This window comes from Microcaecilia unicolor, chromosome 10, assembly GCF_901765095.1.
Source record: "Microcaecilia unicolor chromosome 10, aMicUni1.1, whole genome shotgun sequence".
In the NCBI taxonomy this organism is placed as follows: Eukaryota; Metazoa; Chordata; class Amphibia; order Gymnophiona; family Siphonopidae; genus Microcaecilia; species Microcaecilia unicolor.
Window position 1 is genome coordinate 88,395,762 of NC_044040.1, and position 15,218 is coordinate 88,410,979.

At 45.8% G+C, this 15,218-nt stretch overlaps 1 protein-coding gene across 1 annotated transcript in view; it reads right to left on the reverse strand.

Moving 5' to 3' along the window:
• Positions 1-15,218, reverse strand: part of CAND1 (cullin associated and neddylation dissociated 1) — a 369,709-nt gene that overhangs the window by 298,037 nt on the left and 56,454 nt on the right. The window contains exon 3 of the mRNA XM_030215618.1: positions 3,535-3,689. Within this exon, the coding sequence (XP_030071478.1) occupies positions 3,535-3,689 (155 nt within the window). The remainder of the gene's footprint in view (positions 1-3,534; positions 3,690-15,218) is intronic.

Here is a 15,218-nt window from a genome sequence, read left to right on the forward strand (position 1 = left end):
GACCACTCAGCACACAGTGCCAGAAATCAGAGACAAATCTTACATGTGCACACCAGAGCGTTCTAAGTTTCAGCTTCTATTCCTTCCTTGCCTACCGTGATGTGGCTCAAATCCAGAGAGAGACTGAGGGAGGTGACCACAATTTTCTATTATGTACCATTAAATTCTTGCAGGGATGGGTTGGGATGGATTAAATTTTTGCGGGAATGGATGGGGATGGGTAAGATTCCAGTGGGGACGGAAGGGGATGGGTGAGATTCTAGCAGGGATGGGTAAGATTTCTGTCCCCGTGCAACTCTCTACCATGGAGCGATATAACGGCATTATAACATCCTCACACCTGTTTTCCATACCTTTCCTAATACCACCCACCATTCTATTCAGTTTCCGAGCCGCAGCAGCACACTGAGCAGAAGGTTTCAGTGTATTATCGACGACGACGCCCAGATCCCTTTCTTGGTCCGTAACTCCTAACGTGGAAACTTGCATGATGTAGCTATAATTCGGGTTCTTTTTTCCCACATGCATCACCTTGCACTTGCTCACATTAAATGTCATCTGCCATTTAGCCGCCCAGTCTCCCAGTCTCGTAAGGTCCTTCTGTAATTTTTCACAATCCTGTCGCGAGTTAACGACTTTGAATAACTGTGTCATCAGCACATTTAATTACCTCGCTAGTTACTCCCATCTCTAAATCATTTATAAATATATTAAAAAGCAGCGGTCCTAGCACAGACCCCTGAGGAACCCCACTAACTACCCTTCTCCATTGTGAATACTGCCCATTTAACCCCACTCTCTGTTTCCTATCCTTCAACCAGTTTTTAATCCACAATAGGACATTTCCTCCTATCCCATGACCCTCCAATTTCCTCTGTAGCCTTTCATGAGGTACCTTGTCAAACACCTTTTGAAAATCCAGATACACAATATCAACCGGCTCCCCTTTGTCCACATGTTTGTTTACTCCTTCAAAGAATTGAAGTAAATTGGTCAGGCAAGATTTCCCCACACAAAAGCCATGCTGACTCGGTCTCAGTGATCCATGTCTTTGGATGTACTCTGTAATTTTGTTTTTAATAATAGCCTCTACCATTTTCCCCGGCACCGACGTCAGACTCACCGGCCTATAATTTCCCGGATCTCCCCTGGAACCTGTTTTAAAAATGGGCGTTACATTGGCTAACCTCCAATCTTCCGGTACCACGCTCGATTTTAAGGATAAATTGCATATCACTAGCAGTAGCTCCGCAAGCTCATTTTTCAGTTCTATCAGTACTCTAGGATGAATACCATCCGGTCCAGGATATTTGCTACTCTTCAGTTTGCTGAACTGCCCCACGTCCTCCAGGTTTACCGTGAAGTCAGTAAGTTTCTCCGACTTGTCCGCTTGAAATATCATTTCCGACACTGGTATCCCACCCAAATCTTCCTCGGTGAAGACCGAAGCAGAACTGCAGAAAACAAATGCTAATGGGAATGGATGTTCAGAAGACAGGACAGATTCTCAGAAGACTGTGTTCATGAGGAGCTAGCTAAACTAAAAACAAAAAGCGATGGGGCCTGATGGGATACATCCGAGACTGCTCAAAGAACTCAATGAAGTTTTGGTGGCTGTGATGCCTGATGCTTCCTTAGAGTCTGGAGAAGTCCCAGAGGACTGGAGAAGGGTGGATGTGGTCCTTCTGCACAAGAGTGGTAAATATGGAGGAGATTGGGAATTACAGACCTGTTAGTCTGACCTTGGTATAAATGCTTCTAAAGCAGAGGACTGAGAGGTTTCTAGAATCGAAGGGACTGCAAAACTCAAGACAGCATGGTTTCACTAGAGGAAGCTCTTGTCAGACAAATCTGATTGATTTCTTTGGCTGGATAACTAAACAGTTGGATATGGGAGGAGAACTAGATGTGGTCTACATGGATTTTAGCAAAGCCTTTGGCATGGTTCTGCACAGGTGACTGATAAACTGAGTGCCCTCGGTATGGGTGCTGAAGTGACTGAGTTGAAAAATTAGTTAAGTGGAAGGAGAGAAAGAGTTTGCTCTGAAGAAAAGGATGTTATCAGTGGTGTACCACAGGGATCGGTCCTTGAACCAGACTTTTAACATCTTTGTGAGTAATATTGTGGAAGAGCTGTCTGGTAAGGTTTGTCTCTTTGCGAACAATGCCAAACTTTGTAATAGGGAAAATACTCCAGAGGGCGTGAATAGCATGCCCTCTAGTTCTACCACCTTCCAATCTCCGGAAAAGGTTCGTTTGCGGATTAATACCTTTCAAATAATGAACAAAAAAGTAAGGACAGGTTGAAGAGGAAATCTGGAAGTCTTTAATAATAGCTTGAAAACGATCTGGCACGGCCATGTTTCGGCATCAAAGCCTGCATCAGGGGTCAAATGAATCTCTTGTATTGGAGCTAGTGGATAAACCAAGAGAAATATGGCTATGTGGCTTCTTAAAAAGGTCCTGCAGAAGGAGACTTTGGCAGTCTGAGTTGATATAGCAGCATCAGATGAGCAAAGGTGGCCTATTCCATTTCTTCACACAAACAGATTCACTTGTCTCAATGAACCGCCACGCAAGCCATTTCCAGAGGTTAGGCTAACAGCTGCTCCGTAAAAGGGCCCCAGAATAACTCCCTATGAACATAAGAATACCCGTACTGGGTCAGACAAATGATCCAGCCACCCCAGTATCCTGCCTCCAACAGAGGACAATCCAGGCCAAACGTACCTGGGCAGAACCCCATTAGCATCAACATTCCATACCACCAGTCCCAAAAACCATGGACTTTTCCTTCAGGAACCTGTCCAAACCTTTTTTAAGCCTAGATACACTAACCGCTGTTACCACATCACCTAATGGTTAGTGTAGTGGCCTGAGAACCTGGGGAACCGGGTTTAATTCCCACTGCAGCTCCCGGCGACTCTGGGCAAGTCACTTAAACCTACACTGCCCCAGGTACAAAATAAGTACCTGTATATAATATGTAAACTGCTTTGACTGCGACCACAAAAAAGCAGTATATCAAATCCCATCCCCTTCCCTCTGGCAGCGAATTCTAGAGAGAAAAAAATATTTCATCCTATTTGTTTTAAAAGTATTTCCATGTAATTTCATCAAGTGTCCCCTGGTCTTTGTACTCCCTGAAAGAATGAAAAATTGACTCACCTCTACCCATTCTACACCACTCAAGGTTCTATAGATCCCAGTTATACCCCCCCCCCACCCCACCCCAGCAGCCTAACTTCAAGCTGAAGAGCCCCAACCTCTTCAGCCTCTCCCCACATGGATTAGGGATCTCTGGCTGAGGGAAACAAGACGCAAATGGCTGAGGGACAGATGCATTAGCCACACAAACTAACAAGCAACGTGGAATTAAATTCCCCATTAGGATCTAACCAAAGTCTTTATAACGGATTGGCCCCTGCTAAAGGAAATAAAGCTGAGTATGGTGGACCATAGATACTGTGCAGTATGACACTTCTTATATTTAAGTATCTGAAAAGTTAAAAACTATAAAAAATATTTTCTTACCACTGGAAGCTGGAGGTAGTTCTCCAATTACTGTTTTAAGGCCAATGCTTGAAATATCTCGTAGTTGCTCTTTATCTGACAGCATGTTTGTACACAGGGTGTCAACAATTGTCTCCACTTGATACTCCTTCACTTTACTCACCAAAGGACCAAGGCTAAAAACAAAAAAATATAGCTAACCTCAGAACATAAAATCAAATCTGATTTGAAATGGAAAAAGTTAACAAGCCACTACTTTATAAATCATTCACTGCAAAATACAGGCTCCTCTTCCAAACATTTTTCTTCCTATAACAAGGTAGATTTAAAAAAAAAAAAACTCAAACATTTGGTGAATTATTATTGTAAATACATTCCTAGATGCAAATCTTTTCTAACTCCACAGCACATTTATCCATCATACCAAGTGATACAAGCACACTTTGGATGCATTGAGATTAAGAAGAAGAACCTCATGCAACCAAACATTTCCAACTACTACTATTTATTACAAAATGATTTACAATTTTTACATTTAAAAACCCACGTGTCCATCTTTTTTGTTCATGCAAAATTGTTTATTCATAGAATATCTAGCAAACTTCTACTGTACCCACAGAACGTGCATCTGCTTCTCTCTCCATCCCCCCCCCCCCCCCCCCCCCCCCCCGGCCACTTGGGATCCAACAATATCAGTATAATCAGAATGGATGTGGAGGAGAGGGGATGACACCATTCTTAAGATGTTCTTAAAAACATTTCCTCACATTAGGCTCTAAAAGTCAGAGGAAGCAGTACAATATAGGGAGTGCACTTCAATGCATGGAAGAAGAGTGGAGGAGAGGAAGTGACGACACCGAGACTCAATGGAGGCTTAATCGCGGAGCTCCGCGGGAGCCGAGCTAAAAAAGATACAAGAAAACCTGGGAAGAACAGGATAAAACCTGCTGAAAACGAGCGATTTACCTCTCAAAAGGATGGCAGCCAGGAAAAAACTGGCGAAATATCAGTATGCCGCAAATCCGGTGAGATCGCTGAAAGGTGTGAAAACGAGCATGCCGGCAAGAGTAGCCAAGATGGCGCCGGAAGACTCAGAATCAGAGAATGATCCCGAAGCACTGAGTGCAGGGGAACAGCACGTTGAGAAAAGTGAAATAGCCCGCTGGTTCAAAGAAGTCAAGGCAGAAATGACAGGCTTCTGTCTCGGAGCTGCGAGAAGAAGTGAAGGATATCGGGACCAGGGTGGCAGAAACGGAAGAACGAGTGGAGGCAATAGTAGAGGACCTGCAGGGAATTACAAAAAACTGTGAAAATGAACGCTGGTTGCGTGCAGACCTCGAACAACAGGTGGAAGATCTGGAGAACAGGTCACGGCGCTGCAACCTCCGCATTAAGGGGATCCCCGAGGAGGAGCAAAATAAAGATGCAAAAACAACTGTTCAGGAGTTCAGTGCCTTCATTCTGCAGCAAGGGCAAAGAGCAGAGGAGCAGATGGATCGAACAAGCATTCAAATTGATAGAGCACATAGAAGTGCAGGATCGCAAAGAGGAGACATACCTAGTAGAGACATAGTGGTGTGTTTCCACAAATATCAGATGAAGGAATCTATATGGCGCAAGGCTAGAGCTCTTGGGGATATTCATTGGAAAACTGCAAAGGTGCAAGTGTTTCAAGATCTGGCGAGAAGAACCCTACAAAAACGGAGGGACTTTAAAAACATCCTATTTGCAGCGTCAGGGGCTGCGCTATAGGTGGATATACCCTGCTGGATTACAAGTTACAGTGGGCAGTAAATCACAAAGATTGCAGAAGCCGGAGGGAGCATGGAAAATTCTGGCAACTCTAGGATGCACGGATATACCTACAGGAGGCGCAGCTTTGGCATCATCCTCACCAACAAGCGGCGTGAAGAAAAACAACGGCTGGGTTAAACAACAAGGAGGCCGCAAGAATAATCTCTCAACTGTGGAGCGAACCCGTTGAATCGAAGAAGAAAACACCTGAAGAAAGACTTGTGTGGTTTGCATATTTATATTGAACTGAAGTATATTATGAGAATAGGGAATACATTGTTGGTAGGAAGAATGAAAAGGTGAATGAGAGGTGTGTGCATTTAAGGGGGTAACAATCCCGGGATATGTGGGGAGGAATACGGCCTCCAGCAGTACGTCATTTCCTCAGGGAACCAACCGGCAAACGAAAGTAGAAGCCAGTCTTGGGGGGCTGGGGGAGGAGGAGGGAGGGGAGGGCGGGCACTGGGTTTGGGTTGAAAGTTGGGATGTGGAATGTAAATGGCTTGAATAACCCTGGCAAGAGAAGTATCTTTAGAGAAATATGTAAAATGATGAAGTGGGATGTAGTGATGGTACAAGAGACACATATACAGAAGGAAGACACTAGGCTGCTTCATTATAAAAACTTGGGGTGTAACTACACTCTGGCAGACCCAAGAGGAGGCAAAAAGGGAGGGCTGGTCATATATATAAAGGAGGCGGTACGGTTTGAACTGGAAGAGACCTATATGGAGAGGCAAGGGAGGTGTGTGGCTGTGAAGGGCAGGATCCAGAATATACCTATCACACTGGTGAATGTGTATGCACCCAATGAGGGACAGGGGGGCATTCTTTGAAAAGTTGAGGATTGAACTTTCACGGTTCGTCTCAGAGAAGATAATTATGGGAGGGGATTTTAATCTGACATTGACAGGCTTGGATCAATCGAAAGGGACCCCTGAGGGAGCACAGGCAGGTCGGGTAAAATTATTAAGAATGTTTAAAGAATTGGATTTAATAGATATTTGGAGGCTGCAGCATACAGGACAAAAAACATACTCCTTTTCACATGCATAACAAGTCTATACTAGGTTGGACATGGTATGGTGCTCTAGGAGCTTGTGGGGAAAGTCAAGGGATCGGAAATAGGGAGTATACATGCATCCGATCATGCCCCGGTATGGGCCTAATTACAGGGGCTTGTGGGGGAGAGGAAAGCAACAGTGTGGAGATTAAATGAATCTCTATTGGAAGAAGAGGAGGAGTGTAAAAATCTAAGGGCAGTAATGAAGGATTATTTGACCCACAATGACAAGGGGAAGGTTTCGGATGGGATAGTGTGGGATGCACTTAAAGCGGTGCTCAGAGGCCACCTGATACAAAGAGGGTCGAGGAGAAAGAAAGAGGCACGGCATAGAGAATTAGATATTAGGCAAAGATTGGCAAAGCTTGAGGCTCAACACCAGGGTGGCCTTTGCCGGGCTACCCTCCAGGAATTACAGGTTTGTAGAACAGAGCTTCAGCAGCTTCAAATTAAGCAGATGGAATTCAATAGAAGAGTACTGCAACAAAAGTTTTTTTGACTACAGTAATACATCGAGCAGAATGCTGGCTAGAAGCTTGCGCCAGAGGCAAATGAATAATACCATCACAAAAATAAAGAGGGCAGGAGATAAGATACTACATCAAGATGACGAGATTAGGGAACAATTTGTTACGTTCTATATGGGCCTATACTCAAAGGAGACTGTAGGGCCCAGCACAAGGATACAGACTTAACTCCAAGAGTTGGATCTTAAACAAGTGACAGAGGAGCAGAGGCTGGAGCTGGATAGACCTATTTTGCTAGAAGAGATATCAGACGTAATTAAAGGGCTAAAAGGGGGTAAGGCACCAGGAATGGACGGGTTCACAGCCAAATTCTATAAAGTTCTGTGGAAAGAGGTGGGACCCCTTTTGAAGAGGGTTGGAAACGAATGTTTTATAACAGGGCATCTCCCTCCAAGTATGCATATGGCAGGCATTTCAGTTATTCATAAGCCAGGGCGGGATCCAACAATTTCTGGGTCTTATAGACCCATATCATTAATTAATGTAGATGTAAAAATCCTGGCAAAAGTAATGGCAGAAAGAAAAGTCCTACCCCAGCTAATCCATGTAGACCAGTCAGGTTTTATCCCAAAACGGCAAGTGGCAGACAACATTAGGAGATCACTCAATGTGGTGTGGGGAGCCCAACAACAAGGGGAGGCATTTGCATTATTAGCAACAGACGCAGAAAAGGCATTTGATAGGGTGGAGTGGGACTACCTCTGGGAGGTTCTGGGTAAAATGGGGTTTGGCTTAGGATTCATAAAATGGTTGAAAGGGTTATATGCGGCCCCGATAGCACGGATCAAGGTCAACGGGAGGGGGGGGGGTACTCGGAGCAGTTTTCTATCCAAAGGGGAACCCGACAGGGATGCCCTCTGTCGCCATTACTAGTTGGTATAGCAATTGAACCATTTGCACAAAAAATTAGGGAGGCCCACAATATACATGGGTTTCAGGCAGGAGGGAGGGAATATAAGATCGCCCTGTTCGCTGATGACATTCTATTTTACGTCAGAAACCCTGGGGAACACTGCCCAGTTTGTGCAGAGAACTTCAGGCGTTTGGGGCGATCTCTGGATTTAAGATAAATTATGACAAGTCAGAGATTTTAGGGATAACGGTTACTGATCAAGAGTTGGACTGCCTGCTTCAGCCTTTCTCCTTCAGAGGAGCGAATGTAAGTTTTCGATATCTGGGCCTACAGTTTCCTAGAGACCTTGCATTATTATATAAATCTCAAAAACACTAAATGTCACTCCTTTTATACAGTCTATAGGTGAGCGCAAGACCTTGATCTAAAATAAGAAATTTATATGAGGGGGGTCACGTGATGCAAGAGACCTGAGCGGACGCCTGGTGGCTCGGCTCCCCGCTCCCCACCTAATTTTACCCCCATGGAATAAGAGTTGGAGGACTAATCACTCATAAAACAGAACAGTGAGTACACTGAATCAGCTGAGCCGCGGGACGTGAGCTTGGAAGAAAGCTAGAGCGAAGCGGCATGCCAGTAAAGACGCTGCGATCGGGGAAGGAGAAGAGCAACGTGGCGAAACACAAAATGGCGGCGCAATCCTCACTTGCCTCACCGATATCGCCGGGAAGCGGTCAGAGCCTCACTCCGCAGCATGAGGACATAGTCCAAATGTCCCTGAAAAACATGTCTCAACTGCTAGATGACAAATTAGCTAAACTGCATGCCGGAATGGACGAAATCAAGGAATGCCTGGCGGGGCACGCTGCCAGGCTACAGCAAGCAGAGGAGCGCATCTCTGCACAGGAAGACCAAGCAGTGGCGGCAGAGGGGCGTCTCGGCACCCTGGAATCTCAGATGCGCACACTGCTCGACCGTGTGGAAGACCAAGAGAACAGGGGAAGACGCAACAATGTTAGATTTGTTGGTATCCCCGAAAACAGTGCTGGACTCGGACCTAAAGGAACTGGCAGAAAAATGGCTGCCCCAACAGATGGGACTTGTACTGGAATCGGGCAAAGTGGAGAGGATCCATCGCATAGGAACGCGAAGAGAGGGAACAGATCGCCCGAGAGTGGTCATTGCCAGATATCTAAACTATGCAGATAAAGCTAAAATTCTGGAGCAATACAAGAGACAACGCAATCTGGAATACAAAGGGAAAAAGATTTTATTATTCCAAGATTTTTCATTCCGGGTCACGGAGCAGAGGAAGCTGATGGCGCCATATTGCACGAAACTATTTGAACATGGCATCAAGTTCGCATTCCAATACCCGGCCAAAGTGCGAGTTACTCACGACAACCGCACCGTCACCTACACAAAGGTAGAGGAAATCCAAGCATTTTTGGAGAGAGTGGAGAAAGCGCCGCGGCAAGACATGGAGGCGATCGCAGAGGGAGAGCAGTGAGTCAGGAACTGTCTCGAACAGGTACCTCATTAGAGAAATAACAGAACAGACAATGGACCCGGAAAGCCTAAAATGGAGTAGCGGCCTAAGGGTGGCCGACTTGATGTGGAGGCTTATGTGAAAAAAAAAAAAAAAAAAAAAAAAAAAAAAAAAAGTTTTGGCAGATAAATGGATCAGGGCTTTAGCGGATCGGAGAACAATGAGAGGTCTGACAGGCCGGAGACGCCTGGTGAGTAAACATTGCGCACGTGGAGCGGAGCCTCAGCGGCCTAGGAGCCAGGGATTACTATCACTGCTGATCACCGGACTAACGATAGAGTCTTGAAGGGAACTGTATGTTTGGCCTGACCGCCGGGGGCCGCTTACACGGTGGCCTTGGGGCGGCTCGGCGGAACGTATGGGCGAAATATATGAACGATATAAAGTTCATCCGAGACAGACAGTAAGCTTTAAATGAGGCTTAAATTGCTGCAATGCCAAAACTGATATCGGTATCATACCACTTACTACTTACTGTTCAATGTTATGATTTTGGGTTTCGTTTGCAGTTCAGATAAGTTGGGATTGGGCTATGGTTCTAAAGTTGGAATGTTGATATGTAGGAATGCAAGTTACTTTTCTGAATCATCAATGTTGATATGGGGGGAGCGGGTGGGGGCGGGGAGTTGAGGCATATCATAGTCGGGGTTGGTTGAGGGGGTTCAAACCTCAATCATAGGACACAGAAGGAAGGTGAGTGAGGATGTTGGGGAGTGGATGGAAGATGGATGGGAACAGGATGAGATGTCACGAAGAATGGAAGCAGTTGTGAGTATGGGGATGAGAAAAGAGGTTGTCTGGGATCTCAGGGGAGGGGGAGAGAGGAGAGGGGAGGGGGGGACGGGGTGGGAGGGACGAGGGGATGGGGAGAGGGGAATTAAGCATACAGGACCGAGACCTAGGAGAAAGTGGAACCAGAGCTCTCAATGTGGTGCTCAGAGGCCAAGGGTGGAACAAGACACACACCGGAGAATGACTGTGAGGGGAGGCATAGCTGGGATGCCGCTCCAGAAGGGTTTCAAAGGCAGAACGCACAGTAACAAAACACTAGGATGGAGAAATGGGTAGCATTCGTATAGCTTCTTTAAATGCAGATGGAATACACTCACCCATTAAACGCAAAAAGATCTTGCAATATAGCAAACAACTAAAAGTAGGGGTTCTATTGGTACAGGAAACCCACTTGTCAGCCACAGAACATCTGAAACTGAGACAAAGTTGGGTGGGAGAACTAGCATATTCGTCCTTTAACAGTCGGCAGAGGGGAGTGGCCATCCTCTTAAGTAAAAGCTTAGATTATACGTGCCACAAGACGGTCCAAGACCCTGAGGGCCGCTTTGTGATATGGATGGGCATTGTGAGTGGGTCAAAGGTGGCTCTATGTTCGGTGTATGCCCCTAACGTATACTCCCAAAAATTTTTTCTCAAACTTATAGCAGCCCTGGTCCCACTACAAGAATATAAACTAATCGTGGGAGGGGATTTTAACATCACAGCAGATCCCCTAGTTGATTGTAATCCACCAAAGATGAGGCCTAAGGATGTAGAGGACAGAGGCGTAGGGTTGCTACAGAGGGATCTGGGACTTGTAGATGTGTGGAGGGTATTACACCCGGACGAGAGAGACTACACTTTCCTTTCCACTGTCCACGGGTGTCAGGCAAGGCTGGATTGTATCCTATTAGCACAGGGACTTTTCTCTGTGAGCAAGGCGGCGGGGATTGAAATAGCCGTGGTATCAGATCACAGCCTGGTATGGGTGGATGTGGCCTTGGGTGGGACTAGGAGCAAAGCGGGTTGGCGAATGAACCCAACACTGTACCAGGAACGAGAATTTAGAGATTATCTGCAACAGGAATGGCAGTTTTTTCTGGAGGATAATAAAAACTCTGTAAAGGATCCGGTTGTACTTTGGGAGGCAGGGAAGGCTGTATTGAGGGGTAAAATCATTGAATATACTGCTAGAACTAGGAAGATAAGAGAGGGGGTGCTCCTTGACCAACTCACAAAACTGCAGAACGCTAGGGCAGCGATGATGAGAGGAGATGAGAGAGCAAAGGACACTTTCAAGGAAATAAAAGTCCAGATCAACGAGACGTTGAACCAAAGGGCAATGAGGGATATACAAATATACAAATATAAATTACATAGGTGGGGGAACAAAACGGGGAGTCTATTAGCATCCATGGTACGCAGTAGATCTGCAAAACAATTTATCACTAAAATTAAAAATAGAGGGGGACAAAAACTAGAAAGGGAGGAAGAAATACAGGCAGCGTTTGTAGATTTTTATAAATCATTGTATGATAAAGGGAATAGTGATGAGAGTAAAAGGGAGGCCTTTTTCCAGAACCTTCAGCTCCCGACACTTTCTCAAGACCAGAGAGAAGCGTTGAATAAGAAAGTCTCGGGGGAGGAAATTCAAACAGCCATCAAAAAGCTTAAACTAGCCAAAGCGCCGGGCCCGGATGGGATAGGGCCAGAATTTTACAAGATTTTAGGAGGAAAGATAGCAGGGCCATTTAGTGATCTATGTGAGGCATTGTGCACGGAAGGGCAACCCACGGGGACTTTGACACACGCCACCATCATAGTGCTGCCGAAGCCGGGGCGCGATAAAGAAGTGATGGGATCTTATCGTCCTATATCCTTACTAAACCAAGATATTAAGCTGTTTGCCAGCATCATGGCCGCCAGGCTGGGGAAGGTGCTCCCCCATTTGGTGCATGGAGACCAAACGGGATTTGTGCCGGGAAGATATGCGTCCACAAACATCCTCAGAGCGATTAGTGCCTTGCAGGATAAGGGAGGCAAGACGGGAGATAATATTATTGTCAGCCTAGACGCAGAAAAAGCTTTTGATAAGATATTGTGGGATTATCTTTTCTGGGTGCTCCCCCAATTCGGCATCTACGGGGAATTTCTGCGGGGGACGAGAGCGCTATATAGGAATCCGACGGCACAGATCTTGATAAACAACGCCTTGTCGCAGTCGTTCCCACTGCTCCGGGGCACGCGCCAGGGATGCCCTTTATCTCCAATGCTATTTGTACTGGCCTTGGAACCCCTGGCGAGTAAAATTCGGCAATCCCAAGAACTAACAGGAATTCGGATGGGGAAGGAGGAATATAAAATAAATCTTTTTGCGGACGATATGCTGATATTTTTGGGGGAGGCGACTAGTGGTATCCCCACTCTCATAGACATGATTCAACGGTTTGGCTCCTTCTCCGGCCTCAGGATCAATTTTGACAAATCAGAGGCTATGGCGCTCTCTAAAAGCTGTAAGTGCCAAGGCTGTCCAGACTTTCCGTTAACTTGGGCAAAGGGGCCGATGAAGTATTTGGGAGTCTTCCTTCACGTAGATCACAAGATCATGTACAGAAAGAATGTAACCGAGAAGGTGGACGGGATAAGAAAATTGTGCCATCAATGGAAAGACCTACCAGTATCACTCTTGGGAAGAGTGGCACTAGTCAAAATGGTACTTATCCCTAAGATTCTGTACTGCTTACAGATGCTGCCAATATGGGTACACAGTAAGGATGAGAGGGTATACCGGGGAGCTATAACCTCCTTCATTTGGGGGGGGCGAAGGGCCAGGATAGGTTATGGCAAGCTGGTTCGGGATAGAAAGGAAGGGGGAGTCAACTTACCGGATCTCCGCCTTTACAATGTTGCAGCGCTCCTTAGATGGATTCACGAAATACACACAGGTTGCTTCAAATATGCACCGCCACGGGTGTGGAACTTTGCAGCCCACCCTTGGTCGGTATTTAACACCTTACATGGCAGGAGATCACAGACTCAGATCTCTCCTCTTTTATTGCCATTGCGCATGGCATGGGAATGGTGGCGACAGAGGGTGGGGGAAGCAGTAGGTCCCTCTCCATTCATAGAATTTCTAGATAATCCTGACTTTCCCGCAGGGAGGGGATCTCGATATTTTAAGGAATGGGAGCAGAAAGGTTGTAGATACGTAGGGCAGGTGCTAGAAGAAGGGGGAACCCACATTCTATCATTCGCAGAGTGTCAGGCCAAATGGAATATCTCACAACATTTATTTTTTTCTTATCTACAAATCAGGCACTATGTGTCCTCCTTGAAAAAGAAGAGTAATAAACTCCCATCCTTTACCGCACTAGATGTAGTGTTCAAGCAATTGCCCCCGGAACGTAATAAGCTTTCAGTCTGGTACCAAGTGGGTAAATCATGGAGGCCAACCAAGTATACGGACACGTTGGCCGCCAGATGGAGCTCAGGGGTGGGCAGCGCAGTGTCGGTAAGGGAGATTAAGAGATGCTTTGAATTAGCCTACAAAGTAACCCCCAATGTGAGTTGTCACGAAACTCAGCTGAAGATCCTGCACCGGGTGTATCTTACTAGGAGTAGGGGAAAGGCCATGGGACTATGGGCATCAGACGACTGTACTAGATGTGTAAATCACAAAGGTACCCTGACGCACCAATTTCTAGAGTGTTCGGCACTGCGGACGTTCTGGAACGGTGTGTTGGGGCATCTGGACGAGGTGCTAGCACAACCTATAGAATGGAATTATAGAGTCCTATTAATGGGCTTGGATTCAGATCTGGCCACACAGGGGCTGAACCTGTATCAATGCCGTTTTGTTTTACTGGCGCTGATACTGGCGAAAAAAGTCATCCTACAATATTGGGCGAATGAAATCCCTCCTCCTCTTACGCAGTGGCACCGTAGCATGAAGCAAATGGCAGGCTGGGAAGGGGGAGGCCAGTTTGAATTCCCATGGGATAGGCCTCCACAGGGCCGTTCTCTTTGGAGAAACAGCTACGCGAAACTGACACAGCCATCCCCTGGGAAAGCCTCTAGGGGTTAATGTTCAATGGTAGAGTGATATTCAAAGGAATAAAGGCTCAAGGGAATCACTACGCAACGACATAACCCATTCGGGACAACCAACCATGGTGACAGGAACGATCTGTACCTTAGACAATTAGGTCTTGGTTCTGTAAGGGAGGGAGGGGGGAATGGGTGGGAAGGGGGGGGAGAAAAGATGAAAATAAAGAGGGATGTGCACACAGCGATGAGATAGAACATGTCATTTGAGTGCTTGTGCCACTATGGGTTTGAGATGTACTATGTCACTACTATTATTATTATTATTTTCAAATGTACAGCACTCGAGTGATAATAAGTGTCATTGTTATATGGAGAACTTTCGGATGTTTGTACGTTTCTCTTGCCAATAAAAAATATTTCAAAAAAAAAAAAAAAAAAAGAAATTTATATGAATAAAATAGCCTCAACAGCCCAGGGAACCTAACATTAGGACTCCACTGAAATGGCCATCATGGGCTCCTACCGCTTCCGAAAAAACTCACAAACATCAAAAAACTCCCACACTTGGGGAGAAAAAGATTCTGTGAACAAAAAACGGAAAACGGAGTGTCTTCAAGTATCAAAAAATGATCAAAGTCTATACACCCCACTATAGAGAGTACTAATGGATGTAAGAAACTATAGTATCCCTTCCTAGACCTCTCTCAATGAAAACTGGAAGGTGTTGACGAATGAAACACGATTACAATATTTGCTATTCAGCATGTATCGGCAGCAAAACATTCAAAAAATCAATAACTTAACTTAAAGTGCTGATTTATGTCTCTTCCAAAGTCTTTACGTCCTGGTTCTCAGGTGACATTGAATAAAAACAGATTGTATCCAACTTCATGACCGTTGTAAAAATATGACTGGAAGAAACGAATTGGCTATTTGAAACTCTTTCATCACTGTCACCTGGGAACAGGACGTAAAGACGTCCGCGGCAGCCCCTCCAATCGGAATCTTCACTAGCAAAAGCCTTTGCTAGCCCTCGCGCGCCGATGCGCACCGCGCATGCGCGGCCGTCTTCCCGCCCGAAACCGGCTTGAGCCGGCCAGT